The sequence below is a fragment of the Neofelis nebulosa genome, chromosome 5 (assembly GCF_028018385.1).
Source record: "Neofelis nebulosa isolate mNeoNeb1 chromosome 5, mNeoNeb1.pri, whole genome shotgun sequence".
NCBI lineage: Eukaryota > Metazoa > Chordata > Mammalia > Carnivora > Felidae > Neofelis > Neofelis nebulosa.
In genome coordinates, this window is record NC_080786.1 from 75,201,420 (window position 1) to 75,219,922 (window position 18,503).

General features: G+C 40.8%; 1 protein-coding gene across 3 annotated transcripts in view; it reads right to left on the reverse strand.

The window, feature by feature from the left end:
* The window catches only part of MCF2L2 (MCF.2 cell line derived transforming sequence-like 2), a 293,647-nt gene that overhangs the window by 133,602 nt on the left and 141,542 nt on the right, over nucleotides 1-18,503 (reverse strand). For all 3 annotated transcript variants that reach the window (XR_009262037.1, XM_058730623.1, XM_058730622.1), the window contains 3 exons: nucleotides 17,487-17,678; nucleotides 9,560-9,737; nucleotides 3,125-3,201 (listed from right to left, as the gene is read on the reverse strand). Coding sequence is in view for 2 of the 3 variants with exons in the window: in XM_058730623.1 (XP_058586606.1) it covers nucleotides 3,125-3,201; nucleotides 9,560-9,737; nucleotides 17,487-17,678 (447 nt within the window). In the remaining variant the exon portion in view is untranslated. The remainder of the gene's footprint in view (nucleotides 1-3,124; nucleotides 3,202-9,559; nucleotides 9,738-17,486; nucleotides 17,679-18,503) is intronic.

An 18,503-nucleotide genomic window follows, 5' to 3' on the forward strand; every position in this document is an offset into this window, starting at 1 on the left:
CAGTTTTGGTTTATAGCTTTTTTTTTTTTTTGTCTGTGAGCATTTACCCTTGAGGGCAAAGAAGGGCATTTATCACAATGTTACAATTTGCACTGTGGTTTCATTCTATCTTTGAGGTCTAGGCCTAAGGTCAAAAGGATGTCAGAATTGTCACTAGAGTCAGATGCTATCCATCTTGGTCATTTCTCCTGGACAGTGGTCACAAAACACATGAAGAAATGATTGTTCTTGACGTAAGTCAACCTCTGTGTCCCCCTTCTAATAAACCATGGATCACACAGACATGAATCTAAACCTTTTTTTTTTTTAAGTTTACTTATTTATTTTGAGAGAAAGAGAACCAGCATGGAAAGGGCAAAGAGAGAGGGGGGCAGAGGATCTGAAGCAGGCTCTGTGCTGAGAGCAGAGAGCCCGATGCGGGGCTCAAACTCACAAACTGTTGAGATCATGACCTGAGCCAAATTCAGACGCTTAACCAACTGAGCCACCCAGGCACCCCTAAACTTTTTTCCCTAACCTATCTTCTTTTCCTACTAGTTTTCTTACATATTTTGAAATGATGATTTCCCTGGTTTTATTACCTACCTTGTCAAATGCCAATTGCATTTATTGGTCTTGAATTGAATTTTAAGTCTAGCATTTCGGGATTTAGTTCATAAATCCTCTTCCTTCCTACTCATGTTGTTCACAATCTATATGAGTATAGATTCTGCTCATACTCTTGGTGTTTAGAAGCAGAAGTCTGACCAGCTTCTGTTTACCCAAACTGAGGAAGTCTGGCAGCCTGTTTCTACCCTGCTTCCTCCACTGCCTTGACTGTTAACATGCATATTGTTTCAGGAAAAGCCCTTCATTAAATACACAAACAAGGCAACAGTAAGGAAAAACAACAACAAAATCCCAGGATAATTGTAAAATGGAATTGTGCTGGCTTCCTAGTACCTATGCTGTTGGTGATCTGCCTAAACACAAGGGGGGCAGCCTCCTGGAAGGATGTGCTTGGAGTCTGGATTAAATAAATAGCACAACCAAAAAAGAAGAAACAAAAAGTCTGGTGGTCAGAGATTCTTGGATTCTACTTAACATTTTCCAACCCTATAGGCTTCTGATTCTTCCCCTTCCCTATAGTTCCTGCATTGTCTATTTTTACTAACATATGAAATTGGAGTAAATAATAAATGTAGCTTATGGTTTCTTAAATATCTTCAGGTCTTCCCTGAGAAAAGGTGCTTTATGCTTACTGACTTTATTTCCTTTTCTTCCCCAACAAATTAAACAATAGCACTCATTTTTATTGTTCACAATTGTTGAAATAATTCACCCTAATTTGGATTCTTTTATACGAGAACCTCCATGTACACACAACTCCTATGGCCTCTTTATAAAGTGTGTAGGCCATAAATATGTTGTCTCAATATGGGCAGAGAAAATCACAGAGTTATGAGGTAAGTTCAAATCACATTGTGTGTTAATGGCAACAGCATATGAGTTCAGGGGCTGGATCTGGGCTTTGGTACACTTGCCACATTCAGAGATAAAAGTCTCTGAAGCCCAGGTACAGAAAAGGGTAGAATGATGCTCACTTTTAAAGTTGATCACAGTTAAACCCTTTTTATGTCACTAAGTAATTCCACAGACTTCATGGATGTCCAGTCTGGCGAAGTCTCATTACAGTTGCCCATTTTAAAAAAAAAAAATTGCTGGGGTGCCTGGGTGGCTCAATCGGTTAAGTGGCCGACTTTGACTCAGGTCATGATCTCACCATTCATGGGTTCGAGCCCCGTGTCGGGCTCTGTGCTGACAGTTCAGAGCCTGGTGCCTGCTTCAGATTCTGTGTCCCCCCCCCCCCCACCCCTTTCTGCCCCTCCCCTGCTCATGCTCTATCTTTCAACACTGAATAAAACTTAAAAAAAATTTTTTTTTAATTTGCTATTTACTCTTTCAAATGGCTGATCATGACTGTGTGAAACTGCAAAGGGTTTCCTAACTCTGGAAGATATGGTAATGCAATTCCTCCAACCACACGGGATTCTGAAACAGCTGTAGCAATGTCCTAATCTGCCCCAAATACAAAAGGATGACTAAACAGAAGAATGCAGCTTTCTCTTTCTAAGAAAAGTCAGCTGGGAACTCTACTTCCTACATTGTTTTTGCTTCTAGGAAGAAAAGTCTGAGACCTGCTTTCTGCCTGACTTCATAATGGTCAGTGGGGTCCTATATTCAGACACATTAGGCACAGATGATGGACCCAAACTGTGTGAGCCCATGGTCTACTGGCCTCTGCTTTCAGAACCATTCCATCAGCTAGATACTCATTTTTAGTGAGCCAGAAGAAAAGGAACCCCTTCTCGGGCTGCGTTTGCAGCAACATATATTCACAATTCATTGTATTTGGGTATTTAAATATAAAGTTACTTTACAATTATACAGTGCTTGGCAATTTTCAAATATTTGTTTGCTGCTAAAAATTAGTTTCAGACAATAGCTGTTGTTATCCCCATTTTTACAGAGGAGAAACCAAGGTTTAGAGAGGTCATGTTACATAGATGTAAGTCTGCTTGATTGCAAAGCTCATGCTTTTTTTCCCCCTTAACTTTTACTTTGAAATAATTACGGATTCACATAAGGTTGCAAAGAAATACAGGGAAGTCTCGTGTACCCTTCCCCCAAATTCCTCCAATATTGATATCTTCCATAACTAGAGCATAGTATTAAAAGCAAGAACATGATGCTTGCACAATCTACAGAGCCTATTTAGAGTTCGCCAGTTAGACATGCACGTGTGTATGTGTAGCTCTATGAAATTTTGTCTTTTTTTGTACATAAACCACACACTTCTACCAATTTTGAATACTAAGTCAGAATATAGGAAAGAACAAAATGACTTTTCCCTCAATAACATAGTATCTCCCAACAATTCCATTCATGGCCAGTTTTTCTACTCACAATTAAGAAGAAAGAAATCCCACAAAACCTCAGCTCTTGAGTGCACTAATCTGTGCTACATGCCTTTATGGACACATCTTTTGGGGTTGGGTTAGGGGAATCTGATTTATTGGTAATTACAGCAGCAATATTCTTTCATATCAGAAATTTTTATCCATAAAGAGAAAGATGATCTTACCTTGACTTCAAGTTTAGTTTTATCATCTTTTTCTACTGTCCCTGTACAAGGTTCCTCAGATGTTCTCTGAAGAGGAGCTAGAAAAACAAAGAAAACCTGCCATTAATTTGTCAACTCAGCTTATAAATAACTCAGTATATAGCCTGGCTTGGACAAGCACCTGGACTATGTGGGGCCAACTGATTAACAAAGCTTAACTGAGCTGCCGTGGTGATTTGTGAGGTGGGAGATGAAATTGAAGGTGAAGGAGAGAGCAGAAAAGAAATAGTTCTTGACCCCAGGCATTTAACATTTGATTCAAAGAGACAAAAGTCACACACAACATCACATGAAACATCAAACCACAATAAATCAGTACATACAATGTGGTAAAAATGATAGAGTTTCCATCATTCCCATTTTTAAGTCTCCATAAAAAGGTCACTTTTTTCATGAAGTCTTCCTGGACATGAAAACTTTATAGATTCTTGACTCATTTGGCTAGGCATCTGACTCAGTTCAGGTCATGATCTCACAGTTTGTGAGTTCAAGCCCTGCATTGGGCTCTCTGCTGTCAGCACAGAGCCCTCTTTAAATCCTCTCTCTCACTCTCTCCCTGTCCCTCCCCTGCTTGCTCATTCTCTCTCTCTCTCTCTCTCTCTCTCTCTCTCTCTCTCTCTCTCTCTCTCTCTCTCAAAATAAATAAAATAAACACATTTTACAAAACCCTTGATGGATCTTTCTATGCACTGCTGCTTTAGCATTTATCTTTGTACTGTATAATATTGCAGTTGATGTTGTTTTGGATTAAAAGACCAGATTCAATTCCAAATACCACATTCATTGGATATATATTTTTTCATTATAGAGGTAGTTAATTTGTGCTTATCATCGACAATTTTTGAAAAATACTGAAATCTTACCACTTAAATACAACCACTTGGTATATTTCCTTATAGTCTTCTTTAAAATGTTTTCTCCCTCTCTCTCACTCTCCACATACATACCCACACACACACACCCCACACCCACACTCACATAATCATACTATGATTATATAAGTGGATGTCTATGCCTGCCCAGCCAGAAATTGTTGCTAATCCACCAGTTGGATTCCAGAACTGATGGAACTGCATTTGTTAGTGGATGAGACAACCATGGGAAAAATTGCTTAGCTCAGTCAGGACATAACTGGGCTATCTTGCTCTTGTTCTCTTCTCTCTGTCACTCCGTCACCCTCCCCTCCTTTCCACAGAGCTCTTGGACACCTGGGAGACATCCTTTCTTCAGGCTCCAAGGCCATTTGGCAGTAAGAATGGGACTTGTGGAGGAGAAGCCCTGGTTAGACCTTGAGGCTTTCTCACCCAGCTTTGCCAGAAGGCTGCACTGGGGATGATGGCTACAAGGCTAATAAATAAGTGGTACTTCGACTTCTTGTCACTGTCAACATCCTTGTGTAGAGAGTTCCCCTGGAAAACTCACAGGATACATGTGATTAACCCAGGACAGAATTTGAGCACTTCTAGGTCCTATGGCCAAAATACCATCCATCTAATGCCCCCAATATATCGCCCTGATTCTTATCTGTGGTGAACTTATCTGTGGTAAACTGTGGCCTCCAGAGGTTCCTCCCAACCCCAGGTTCTGTCAGTCAACTGGAATCCGCTTGGGCTTTCTATGGATTTTTCACAGATATTATTGAAATCTGTAGTGAAGTACACTGCTGCTCCTGGTTATATAACCCCTGAAGGAAATTCATAACAATGAACACTCCTTTGGGCTCCTCACTCTCTGCAGGATCCCTGTAAGCTGAGTGATTGCAGGCATAATAACTGGATGTTAGAAGCGCATAATACATTGTATTCGGCAACACCCACGGCTGAGGAGTACCTGCCCTTAACAATGTAAGTGCTGAAGTTAAAGGCAGGGGCAAGGAGCCACACTGCCGGCATTCGAGTCTTGCTATTCCTTGTCCAAGACACATATTATCAGAGTAATCTCTGTGCCTCACCATCTTCGTCTATAAAATGTGAAATAATGAGAAAGCCTACAGTATAGGGTTGTTATGAGGCTTAATGAGTTAATATATGCCAAGTGTTTAGATCATGGTAAACAGTAAATTTTAGCTATTATTACAGCCACAAAAGAATTTTTTCATGTTCCTTATAAACTTCAGAGAAGTTAAATATTGTAACCAAGGCACCCGGCTAACAAGAGTCACAGTCAAGATTCCAGCTCCCTCGCATTCCTTACACTGTGAAATGTAATGATTTATCTTGTAACAGACGCAGTTACTAAGGAATCAGAAAAGTGTGTCTGAAAATCCTATTAGTGATTTGCTTGAATCCATACTCAGTGGTTACTATCCAAAACAAAAGTGCAGAATTGTTCTGCAGAATGAGCAAGCTGCCAGGTCAGTGATATCCATTCAGACATGACAAAGTCTGTTTACCCTAGAAGGGTCACTGTCTTTTATGAAATCTTATGTTTGAAAAAGAAAGAGAAACAAGCTGTCATTCTCACTTTATTTGCTTATAACAAACATATATCCCTTAAAACAATGACAGAGGAAAAAAATCATAGAAGTGAGCATAATTTAGTTTTGGGAAAGAGCCCTAGATGAGAAGTAAGGAGAGCCAAGTCCTGTTTCTAGCTATCCAAAGAGATGACTCCATGTGTGTGAGTGTCTGTTTGTGTCAGCAGGATGTGTGCAAAAGTATATTGAGTGTGCATATGCATTTATGTCTATGAGTGTGTGTGTATGTGTGTGCACACAGAAAATTCAAGAATAAATGCACCAAACTGTTGTCAAGACTTGCTTCTAAAAAGTGGAATATGTGACAGGAGACAGAGGACTGTAAATCATACTAAATGGAGAATTATCAGAAGACCCCATAATTTTCAGATAAATAGAAACAAAAAGGATTTGTTGCCAGAAGATCTGCACAACAAGAAATGCTATAGGTTCTTCAGCTTGGAGAGAAATGACACAAAATGATGATTCAGATCTACAGTAAGGAATAAAAAGAACACTGGAAATGCCTGAATAAGAGAGTAGATGTAAAAGACTATATATATAAAATATAACAGACTATACAGAATAATATACCACAGAGCATGGAAGGAAGCATATGGAGCTATAATGTTGCAAATTTCCTATATTTTACATAAGATGCTATAATATTAGCTCTAAGTAGACTGTGATAAATGAACATAATAATCTCTAAGGAAAATATCTGGGAAAAACAATGCAAAGAGGTATGCTAAAAAGCCAATAAAGGAATTAAAACAGAACACTAAAAATATTTGCTAACGCAAAAGAAAGTAGGAAAGGAGGAACAGAGGAATAAAAAAAATGAGACAATAAACAACAAATAAAATTATAGTTCTAAATCCAACTATATCAATAATTATATTGTATGTAAATGGACTAAATACTCCAATTAGAAGGCAGAGGTTAACAGAATGTACTAAAAAGTCAAGACCCAGGTGTCTGGGTGGCTCAGTTAGTTAAGCATCTGACTTAGGCTCAGGTGATGATCTTGCAGTCCAGGAGTTCCAGCCCTACATCTGGCTCTGTGCTGACAGCTCAGAGCCTGGAGCCTGCTTCGGATTCTGTATCTCCCTCTTTCTCTGCCCCTCTCCTGCTCATGCTCGCTCTCTCTCTCTCTCTCTCTCAAAAATAAATAAACTAAAAAAAATTTTAAGCCAAGACCCAATTATATGCTGCCTATAAGAGATATACTTTAAAAACAAGGAAACAGGGGCGCCTGGGTGGCGCAGTCGGTTAAGCGTCCGACTTCAGCCAGGTCACGATCTCACGGTCCGTGAGTTCGAGCCCCGCGTCAGGCTCTGGGCTGATGGCTCGGAGCCTGGAGCCTGTTTCCGATTCTGTGTCTCCCTCTCTCTCTGCCCCTCCCCCGTTCATGCTCTGTCTCTCTCTGTCCCAAAAATAAATAAAAACCGTTGAAAAAAAAAAATTTTAAAAACAAGGAAACAGAAGAAAGGAAAAAAATATATCATGCAAACACTAAGCACAAGAAAACTGGAATGCTATATTAGTATCAGACAAAATAGACTTCAGGACAAGGAGTATTACTAAAGGAAGGAAGGAGAGATATTTCCTAATTATAAAAGGGCCAGTATATCTGGAAGACATAACAATTATGAACATGTAAGTGCTTAATAACAGTTTCAAAATACATGAAGTAAAGAATGATATACATATCATATCCAAGAGCAGTTTATCCTAGGAATGTACAATTGTTTTAATATTTGAAAACAAATCATTGCAATCCACCACATTAACAAATAAAGGAGAAAAACTATATGATTACTTCAATATATGCACCAAAAAGACCATCTGAAAAAGTCAACAATCATTCATGATGAAAATTCTTATCAAATGAGGGAGAGAAGGGAACTTCCTCTATTTGGTAAAAGGCATCTGTGAAAAACTTACTGTTACCATCACACTTTAAGGTAAAAAATGAATTATTTCCCCTAATACTGGGAAAAGACAAGGTTGTCTGCTCTCACCCCTTCTATTTAACATTGTACTGGAGGTCTTAGCCATTATAATAAGGCAAAGGAAAAAAGCATGAAGTTTGAAACAGAAGAGGCAGAATGTCCCAATTCACAGATGACCTGATTGTATTTTATGCAGAAATATATTCTTATTGATAGTTATATATGGTAAGTTCCATTTACTATACACTTAAAAAAAAACATGAAATGGCTAAGACCTCTATACTCAAAACTACTATACTGCCAAATACCATATGATCTCACTCAGATGTGCAATTTAAGAAACAAAATAAATGAGCAAAGGGAGAAGAAAAAAAGACAGAGGGAGGCAAACCAAGAAACAGACTCTTAACCATAGAGAACAAATTGATGGTCATCAGAGGAGAGAAGGTGGAGACGTGGGGGTTAAATACGTGATGGGGATTAAGGTGTGCACTTGTGATGAGCACTGAGTGTTACATGGAAGTGTTGAATCACTATATTGTACACCTGAAACTAATATCATGCTTTATGTTAACTAATTGGAATTTAAATAAAAACTTTTAAGAAAGCACACCAAAAACAAAAACAAAAACAAAAAAATACTATAATGCCAAGAGAAATTAAAGAAGACCTACATAAATGGAAAGTTAACAACATTTATGAATTGGAAGACTCAATATTGGTAAGACAACAGTTCTCTCCAAATTGATCTCTAAAATGAGTGCAACCTCAAGCATAATCTCAGCAGAAATTGAAATGTGCTTCTAAAACTTAAATGGGAGGCATCCGGGTGGCTTAGTCCGTTAACTGGCAGACTTTAAAAAAAATTTTTTTAAACATTATTTTTGAGAGGCAGAGCATGAGCAGGGGAGGGGCAGAGACAGAGGGAGACACAGAATCTGAAGCAGGCTCCAGGCTCTGAGCTGTCAGAACAAAGCCTGATGCTGGGCTCGAAACCATGAATGGTAAGATCATGACCTGAGCCAAAGTCAGACACTTGACCAACTGAGCCACCCAGGTGCCCCTAAGGGGCAGACTCTTGATTTCAGCTCAGGTCATGATTTCATGTTTTGGAGTTTGAGCCCTGCATCAGGCTCTGTGCTGACAGTGCAGAGACTGCTTGGGATCCTCTCTCTCCCTCTCTCTTTGCCCCCACCACCTGCTTGCTCTCTCTCTCTTTCTCTCTCTCTCTCAAAATAAATAAAATAAACATTAAAAAAAATAAAATAAAATTTATATGGAAATAAAAAGAATCTAAAACAGCCAAAATAGTCTTGAAAAAGAACAAAGTTAGAAGATGTACCCTACCTGATCTCAAGGCTTACTAGTAAGCTATAGTAATGAAGACCATGCAGGATGGGTGTAAGGACTTATCTATTGTTTTTATCTTTCCAAACTTTACCACTCCATTGCTAATAGAATCTTGTAAGCATTTTAAAGGTCCTTAATGGAGACTATTTTATGCTGATGTTGTTTGCACATGTATATTATTCCTCTTCTAGACTGTGAGGTCTCCTTGTATCCAGGCACTCAGTTTTTTTAATTTTTTTTTTTTCAACGTTTTTTATTTATTTTTGGGACAGAGAGAGACAGAGCATGAACGGGGGAGGGGCAGAGAGAGAAGGAGACACAGAATCGGAAACAGGCTCCAGGCTCTGAGCCATCAGCCCAGAGCCTGACGCGGGGCTCGAACTCACGGACCGCGAGATCGTGACCTGGCTGAAGTCGGACGCTTAACCGACTGCGCCACCCAGGCGCCCCAGGCACTCAGTTTTTTTACCTAACTCTATAAAGTCTTCAATGCCTGTACTCTTCCACAGCTGTAGTTTATTTTAAATAATATTTGTCAAAACAACAACCATTATGCATCTTAAGCAATCACAATCTCAACCCTCATGAGCACTGATGAAACATAAAGGCACGAAGCTTCCTCTCCAAATAACCTACCCAAGGTGGAGGGCTGGCTGGTTTTTGGTGACACCCATTTTGGGGAGGACTCAGGATGAGGGGCCACGGGTTGCACCGGGCGAGTCTGTCTGGCTGCCAGTTTCATCAGACTCATTTGCCTCTTGTGAAATATTTCCTGCACATCACCCAGCTTCTGCAGGACTTCCTGGGCTTTGGCCTGCAGAAACAAAAGCAAATCATGACCAGGTCACTCTGCACTGAATCTGACGACATGAAGCATTCCCTTTCTCTTGTCTTCCCCTCCTCCTCCAACCCCACCTCCTTCAGGTGACCCTTCCATCCATATGCAAATCATTGCACAACTTGCCTTGCACCGGAATTATGCTTCTAAGAGTCTGAATCTCTCACCTTATGGGCAATGATCATATCCTTTTCACCACCATATCTCCATGCCCAGAACACTGCCCAGCACAGAGTAGTGCTCAGTAAATATATATTGAGTAGATAAATGTTCACTAAGCCATGTCCATTAATAGTAGAAGAGGATAGGGGCACCTGGGTGGCTTAGTCTGTTAAGCTTCCAACTTTGCTTCCCGTCATGGTCTCATGATTCCTGAGTTTGAGCCCCACATCAGGCTTACTACTGTCCACACAGATCCTGCTTGGGATTCTCTGTTCCCCTCTCTCTCTGCCCCTCCCCCACTTGCACTTTCTCAAAAATAAATAAAACATTTTAAGAAAAAAGAATGAAAATAGTGGAAGAGGATGCCATAGACTATGAATGAAGGGCATCAGGCCACTTTTCTAAACAGGAGGGTTTCAAAATAAGAGGTGTATCCTGAATAAAAGCCCTGATGGAGAAAAGAGTTGAAGTGTTCTGGAGGAAAGAGTTGGCTACATCCTGAGGCAGGATCAAGGGAACCACCCAAGGATAAACATTTAAACTTTATTCTGTATGACCCCTTCTCTATAAGTAGTAAAGAAATAAACTGAAAAAAAAAATCAGGGGAAAGATGAAACTCACAGACATTCCCATAACTGACTATATGCTCTAAGACAGAGGTTCAAAAGAACTAAAAACAAGACTTGGAGGTCTCCGAGTTTCACCAAGGCCTAAATTCTGCAAAATACGTTTCTTCTGGCCTTGCTTCCAGTATGACATCCCTCCAGCTCTGGTGGGTCAAGGGAAGTGGGTAGTCTTTGTCATGGCATCCATCTCCTGTATGATTTAAACCACCAAAGAAAGGACCCAGAATTAGAAGAACTCCACCACAAGCCTTCCAGAGTGCCTAATTCTGAAAGTACAGACTCAGCACACTCAGGGAGGAGGCTGCCACGTTTTGAAACTGGAAAAGTACATTTGTCTTTTTTGTTTGTTTTTTAAATGCTTATTTATTTTGAGAGAGATAGGGTGAGAGGAAGAGGCTCAGAGAGAGAGAGAGGGAGACACAGAATCTGAAGCAGGCTCCAGGCTCTGAGCTGTCAGCACAGAGCTTGATGCAGGGCTTGAACTTATGAGGTCTTGAACTCATGATCTGATGGCTCAGGTCAGATCATGACCTGAGCCAAAATCGGACGCTTCACCGACTGAACCACCCAGGCACCCTTACATTTGTCTTTTTTATGCTGGGCCATCTTCTGAGGGAAAGAGCCAAGAGCCCTGAGGGAGGACTGGCACATCAGCTATGGAACAACTGTGGCCTCAGAGTCCTGTCAAGGCTGACGTCTACTCCAAGGTCTAGTGCCGGTCTTACTCCTTGTAGGGTCTAAAATGTGGCTGGTCTGAGTTGAGCTGTGCTATCAGTGTAAAATACACACTGGATTTTGAAGACATAGTATAAAAAAAAGAATGTAAAATATCTCATTATTAACTTTGATATTGACTACATATTGAAACAATATTTTGGACATATGTTAAACAAGACATTATTAAAGTTGATTTCACTAGTTTCTTTTTGCTTTTTTAAATGTGGCTACTAGAAAATCTTAAGTCATGTAGAGAGCTTGAGTTACATTTCTATTCAACAGTGCTGGTCTAGACTAGGGATCAGCAAAATTTTTCTGTAAAGGACCAAACAGTAAATATTTCAGGCTTTGCACACTGGTCTCTGTTACAACTACTGACCTCTGCTATTGTACCATAAAAGCTGTCATAGATAATATATACTACATAAATGAATGAGTGTGGCTGTGCTCTGATGAAACTTTATTTCTAAAAGTAAGTGGCAAGCAGCTTTGGCCCACAGGCAGTAGTTTGCTGACCCCCAATCTAAATTAAGGTGGGGCTTGTGTTTAAAAGGTCTCTTCAGAGAACATGTGACTGGCCTCAGGAAGCTTGCTGTACAGTGGACTAGAGGTTCTGACAACACAGCTATGAGTCCAGATCCCAAAAGAAACCAAATCCCTTTATGTCAGGGTGATAGCAATGCCAGTTTGCATTTTGGAGGGACGGTGATGAGACAGCCCAATGATAAGCTTGAGGAAACGGAAACTGAGACATAGGCATTAACTGCTGCACAAAGATCAAGAAATCTGACTGAAAGAATGTCAAGTTGTTCTTGTATGGTATACAGCTCTGATGTGAGGTCAGTGCCACATGCTGGAGCCCAGTGGCTCACCACTTGGACTAGACAGGACCTGAATCACCCTTGCCCTTTTGCATCTCTTCCTGAAGATCCCAGGGTAAACCCTGGAAATGGTCAGGTGGTCAGACGAGACCCTAAATTCCTAAACTCAGGTGAAGGGGAGCCAGTGCAAGATTAACAACTGCATCTCCTCCGTTCCTCTTAACTCTTTTTACTTGCAAATCCATTTTCCATACCACAATCAGAATTATCTTTCCAGGATGTAAGTCTGACCATACAACTTCCCTGTTTAAAAGCCCTGCTGGGGCATCCCACTGCTTCAGGACAAAGTCCAGACTCCTCATGGAGGGGTCCATGACTCCTCACTGGGCCCTTCATTAATTGACCCTGATTTCCCTCCAGTCTAACCTCCACTAGTTCCCACCCCTCACTCCCACCTCCAGGGGCGGCAGTTACCAAATGCTCTTGTTTCCAGCCTCTCTGCCTTTGCAACTCTTCTTCCTCCCTCTGCTTTTTCTCCCTTAAAAACTCCTATGTGGTCCAAATTTAGGCATCTTCTCCTATGATGTCTTCTTCTTCTTCAGGCTGAGCTGACCTTTGCCTCCTCTACGTGCCCCACTATCCCTTCCATTCCACATGCTCTTGGACCAACACACACTTACCGGAAACACGTTTGTCTTCCACTAAACTGCCAGCACCTTCATTACGGGCATTGTGACTTTCATTATCGTATTCCCAGAATAAAGCACAAACTGGATTCCCAGTGAATATTTATTTTTTTTTAATTTCTGTTCTTTTTTAAAAAATGTTAATTTGTTTATTTTGTGTGTGTGAGAATGAGAGAGAGAGAGAGAGAGAGAGAGAGAGAGAGAGAGAGAGCTGTCAGTGCAGAGCCTGACTCTGGGTTCCATTTCAAGGAACTGTGAGATCATGATCTGAGCCAAAATCAAGAGTCTGATGCTTAAACGACTGAGCCACCCAGGTGCCCCCTGCCCCACACAGTGAATATTTAAAGAATTGAATTTTGCTACTTGTTACTGCGATTGTTTAATTACCTAAACTGGGCAGTGAAAGCAAAGGAAGGAGAAAATCAAAACAGCAGCACTAAGAGGATAGTGCAAAAAGGCACTTGAAGAGCCTCAGACAGACAAGGTGGCTGCTACAAGAACAGCAGTTTACCATGATTTACCCTGATTTACCACTTACCATGATGATTACCATGTCTTAAATGTAACAGATTCAACTGTTTAGACATGGAGTACTAGTGTTTTAGAAATAAATTTTATTTTTTCTAGTAGTTTTAGAATTACAAAAAAATTACAAAATAGTACAGAGAACTCCCATATAGATCACCCAGTTTCCCCTATTATTAACAGTTTGCATTAGTATGGTACATTTCTTACAATTAATAAAACATTGTTGATATGTTATTTTCAGTATTAAAATTATAATTACAATAATAATAATTAAAATTATTATAATTATTATTAAATAAAAGTCCATACTTTATAGTTAGATTTCCTTAGTTTTACCTAATGTACTGTTCCCTCCAGGGTCCTATCCAGGATACCAACTTACATGTAGTTGTCATGACTTTTTAGGCTCCTACTGGCTGTGTCAATTTCTCACCTTTTCCTGATTTTTGATGACTTTGACTATTTTGAGGAGTATTAGTCAGATATTTTGTAGCATGTTTCTCAACTGGGATTTATCTGATGTTTTTCTCATGATTAGACTGGAGTTACAGGCTTTGGGGGTAAGACCATGGAAGTAAAGTACCATGTTCAGCCATCATATCGAGGGTACATCATATCTACTTGACAACACTGTTGATATTGACCTTGGTCACCTGGCTGAAGTCCTGTGTGTAAAGTCACTTCACTTTTGTTTCTCCTTCTCTGTTCTATACTCTTTGAAAGGAAGTCACTATGTACAGCCCACATTTAAGGGCTGGAAAACTATATTCTACCTCCTCGAGAGCAAAGTATCTACATAAATAATTTGGAATTCTTCATAGGAGATTAGTCTCATCTGCCCCATTTATTTATTTATTCCATCATTTATTCATATCAGGATGGATTCATGGATATATAATTTCTTTGGGGCTATAATCCAATAGTACTTTATTAATTTTGTTGTTCTAACTGTTCTAGCATTGGTCATCAGTTCTTTTCAGTTGTTGCCTATATCCCATCACTATGGTTTGTTGTTTTATTTTTACTAGTTCATTCCGGCACTACAAGATGCTGTAAGATCACCTTACGTATTTCCTGCCCCAGCCCTAGAATCAGCCATGTCTCTAAGAAGCCTAGGTCTCCTTTACTGAAGAATGGTATTAGAAACCAAGATCTCGGTGCTAGGTGTGCTCACTGGCGTGGGCGGGGGGGGGGGGGGGGGTCTCTTTGCTTCTAGGCTATCTCAACTGTCAAAGTAAAAAGATACATGTGTCTGTACCATATCTACATATACATATATCTAGGAATATTTTTATATGTATAGAGTACCAGTTTTGACAATAAAGTCATTACTTCTCAGTGGACAAAACTTTCTTTGACACAACAGGATATTTAAATTTTACAACCTAAAATTTTATTCCAAACCAAAAGAAGTAAAGATGGACTTTGGAGATGTTTTAATCCATATGACCTACAGGATTTTTTGAAAAATATTTCTCTTGGGGCGCCTGGGTGGCGCAGTCGGTTAAGCGTCCGACTTCAGCCAGGTCACGATCTCGCGGTCCGTGAGTTCGAGCCCCGCGTCAGGCTCTGGGCTGATGGCTCGGAGCCTGGAGCCTGTTTCCGATTCTGTGTCTCCCTCTCTCTCTGCCCCTCCCCCGTTCATGCTCTGTCTCTCTCTGTCCCAAAAATAAATAAAAAACGTTGAAAAAAAAAAAAAAAAAAAGAAAAATATTTCTCTTATAATCCTCTCCTTCCTTCATGCTTCTGCATATTTCTCAGAGGTGGTTTATTAAGTTTTATTCATTTCCTGGTAGGTGGTATGATCAGAAAGTTCACTGAAGTTGGGCAGCACAGCAGCTGTGGCTACAAATCTCCCTGGTGGACCTGATACACCTATTTGAGCAACTAATGGAGTTGGAGCTGGGTGAGACAGATCTGCCTTAGGAATCTGACCTGGAGCTACCAATACTGGGTCTGCAATGTAGAACCTACACCAGATGGGCCTTGTCTTTGCTCCTTCTGCAAGGAAGTAGAAGGATCTTTGTGTTGGGGGAGGGTATCTGCCTACGCATCCCCCACCCCTTACCAAGATCACAGCTTACCACCAAGAGGTTTAAGGGAAAGAACATCATTAACATACAACACCATACTGAGCTGCCCCCACTGTAATCTGCCCACTCTGTCACCTGCCTTTCCACTTGTTCAATAAATATAAAATGGACACCAGGCAAAGGTTAGGCACAAGAATGCAGGGGTGGATGAGGCCCCTGCCCTTCAGGAGCTCCCAGTGTAATAAGCAAGACAGACGTTTAAAATAAATAAGTAGATGGGAAGCCTGAGTGGCTCAGTCCATTAAATGTCCGACTTGATTTTGGCTCACGTCATAATCTCACAGTTCATGAGTTCAAGCCCTACATGGAGCTCTGCACTGAAAGTGGGGAGCTTACTTGGGATTCTCTCTCTCCCTCTCTCTCTGCCCCTCCTCCACTCTCACTCTTTCTCAAAATAAATAAATAAACTTAAAGAAAAATAAAATAAATAAATAGAGATGCCTGAGTGGCTCAGTCAGTTGAGGATCTGACTCTTGATTTCGGCTCAGCTCATGATCCGAGTGTCATGAGATTGAGCCCAGCATCAGGCTCCACACTGAGCATGGAGCCTGTTTAAGATTGTCTCTCTCCCTTTGCCCCTCTCCCCTGATGGCTGTCTCTCTCCCTCCCACTAAAATTTAGAGGAAAATTAATTTTCCTCTAAAATTAAATTAATTAATTAATTTTTAAAATAAATAAGTAGAATGTAGTGTGGTATACAACATTTTACAGCAAAGGCTCTTAGCCTGAATTCATGGATGGGCTTTAGGGCATCCCATAAAATTAATTATAAAAGTTACATATGCTGGATATTCCCTATTTGTCACTCTATTATGTCTTCTTTTCCCTGCTTTGTGTCCCAGGAAGCTGACCTGTATGGACTCTGTTGGATAGGCTCACTTGCCTATGGGCTTTTAGTTGGTTTGGCCAAGGGGAAGCACTACCTGGGCATCCAAGAGAGGGAGAGAGGAGAGTAGGGATATATATTTTTCCATTAATAGTTGCATTCCTCTGCCCAAGGCCACAACCCTTACTAGCTGCCTGTCACAGTCACAGCTACAGTGCTTCTTGGGTTCCCCTTTGCTCTTTAGGCTTATGGGTGGTCTGGTTCCATTTTCTTGGTAGACCCAGGGACCTTCACCATCCTTATTGGGTTCCCTAAATCCTGCCATATCTTTGTAAAAAGTGCCTATATCAAACTCTCTTTAATCACTTTGAGTATGCTGGTCCTGAAAGTATATGAATCAGATTCCATGACTCAAAAGAGGCCCGTGACTCAAAGAAGTAAAGAAGGTGTTACTGAAGAGATACATACAAGGTGGTGGGAATCGCAGAGGAAGGTGTGCCATACAGAATTCTGCTGACTTCACAGAGGAGTGCTCCTCTCAAAATGCAAATCCAATCAAGTTATTCCCCTGCTTAAAACCTTCAGTGACTTCCCACTGTTCTTAGAATAAAGACCAAACTCCTTAAGATGGCCCACAAAGCCCACCTCATCTGCCCCTCTCTTATCTCACCCCAAACACCCTTCCTTTGCTCTCTGTACTCCAGCCACCCTGACCTTTGAGTTCTGTACTTGTAACAGACTCCCTCTAGGCCTGTGTCCTCTGCACATGCTGTTACTTCTAATCTGGAAAGGCTCCCCCATCATCTCTACACATTCTCCAGGCCTTGGCTCAAGTATTCTCAGTCCAGGTCAAGTTTTTCTATCACATGCTCAGCAGGATCCCAAATCCCTCCTCCAGAACACTTATCTTAACTTGTAACACATTCTTATGTTTTGTGTTTGACATTTATTAATGTCAGCCTCTCTTATTAGGTTCCATCAGAGATGAAACCATGTCTATTATTGCTGTGCCCTCAGCACAGTATGTGGTATATCAGAGATGCTGATGAGTATTTGTAGAGAAACGAATGACTGAGAGTGATATTTGGGTGAGACCGTGAAGGGTATTTGCCAGGAAGCGCAGACCAAGAGTCTAAGAGGCCACCTCAGAACACAGGAATTGGTGAACCTGCTCAGTACATCCTACCCGGACTTTCTTAAGCAATAGTCAAAAGGCCCCCAGTGCTTCTTTCCAACCACAAGATTAAAATAACCCAGAAACATTACCTTTAGGTCAAGGGTGAGTATCAACTCGAACTGGCTGTAAAACTCCATGTGGCTGGGCAAGTGGTACTCCTTCGCGGTGCCCAGGAATGCCTCAATGTCGTTCAAGGCAACGTCAACTCCCTCTCGTGACTGGCACTTGTCTACAGCTTGGGAAGCCAAAAGGTAGATTCCTGCTTCACACCATTGGCTGACCTTTTCAAAAGAAACACAGTGCCCTATGCAGTCAGCCTGACCACAACCCTCAGGAGGTCTGAGCTCATCTGTGGTCTAGAAGGATCCTAAGACAACAGGAAATTGTCATGGGACAACATAAACTTCAGAGGTCTAACCACTGTCGTTGCAACTATAAGGTGGACAAGCCCAAACTAATTTTACATCTGTCCACATCTCAGGAAAGTCATCCAGTCAGTAAAAAAGAATCGTATAAACATTCTTCTCTCTTCCACAGACAGTAATTGCTACATCTCCAAAAGGAGAGAGTTAGGTATTCCTAAGTTTGGTTTAACTGTGGAGAAATGTAACCAATGACTTTTCAGGTTTACATTCTAGGCCATTCATTGTGCATCCTAACTGGTTACAAGACCATAGGGTGACAAATGAGACATTAGACCTGGACTCTACAAGTCTTCCTAGGGAAGGGAACATCCCTTTTAACAATTAACACTACTTTTCTCTGTCCACATTTGCATTTACTGGTATTTGTCTTTCCTAGGGAAGCATCGAAGAATGCAAAGCTTTGTAACTCACAACAGCAATACTCAAAACTTTTTCCAGAATGCTGGGATGAAGTCAGATAGGTGATGAATTCTAACAATTTAATTTTTTAAAGACTTAAACAGAAAGACAGGGACCCTTGTGCTGCCAGAATATTTATGTATAAAGAGGCTGCCAGTGCAAGCACATCTGCATTTCCATTTACCATGTGACCTGAAGAGCTACGTAAAATAACTATACAGGGGGAAAAAGAACAAAAGGGAGCACTCCAGAGTAGTTATCTCTAAGTGGGAAAATTATAGG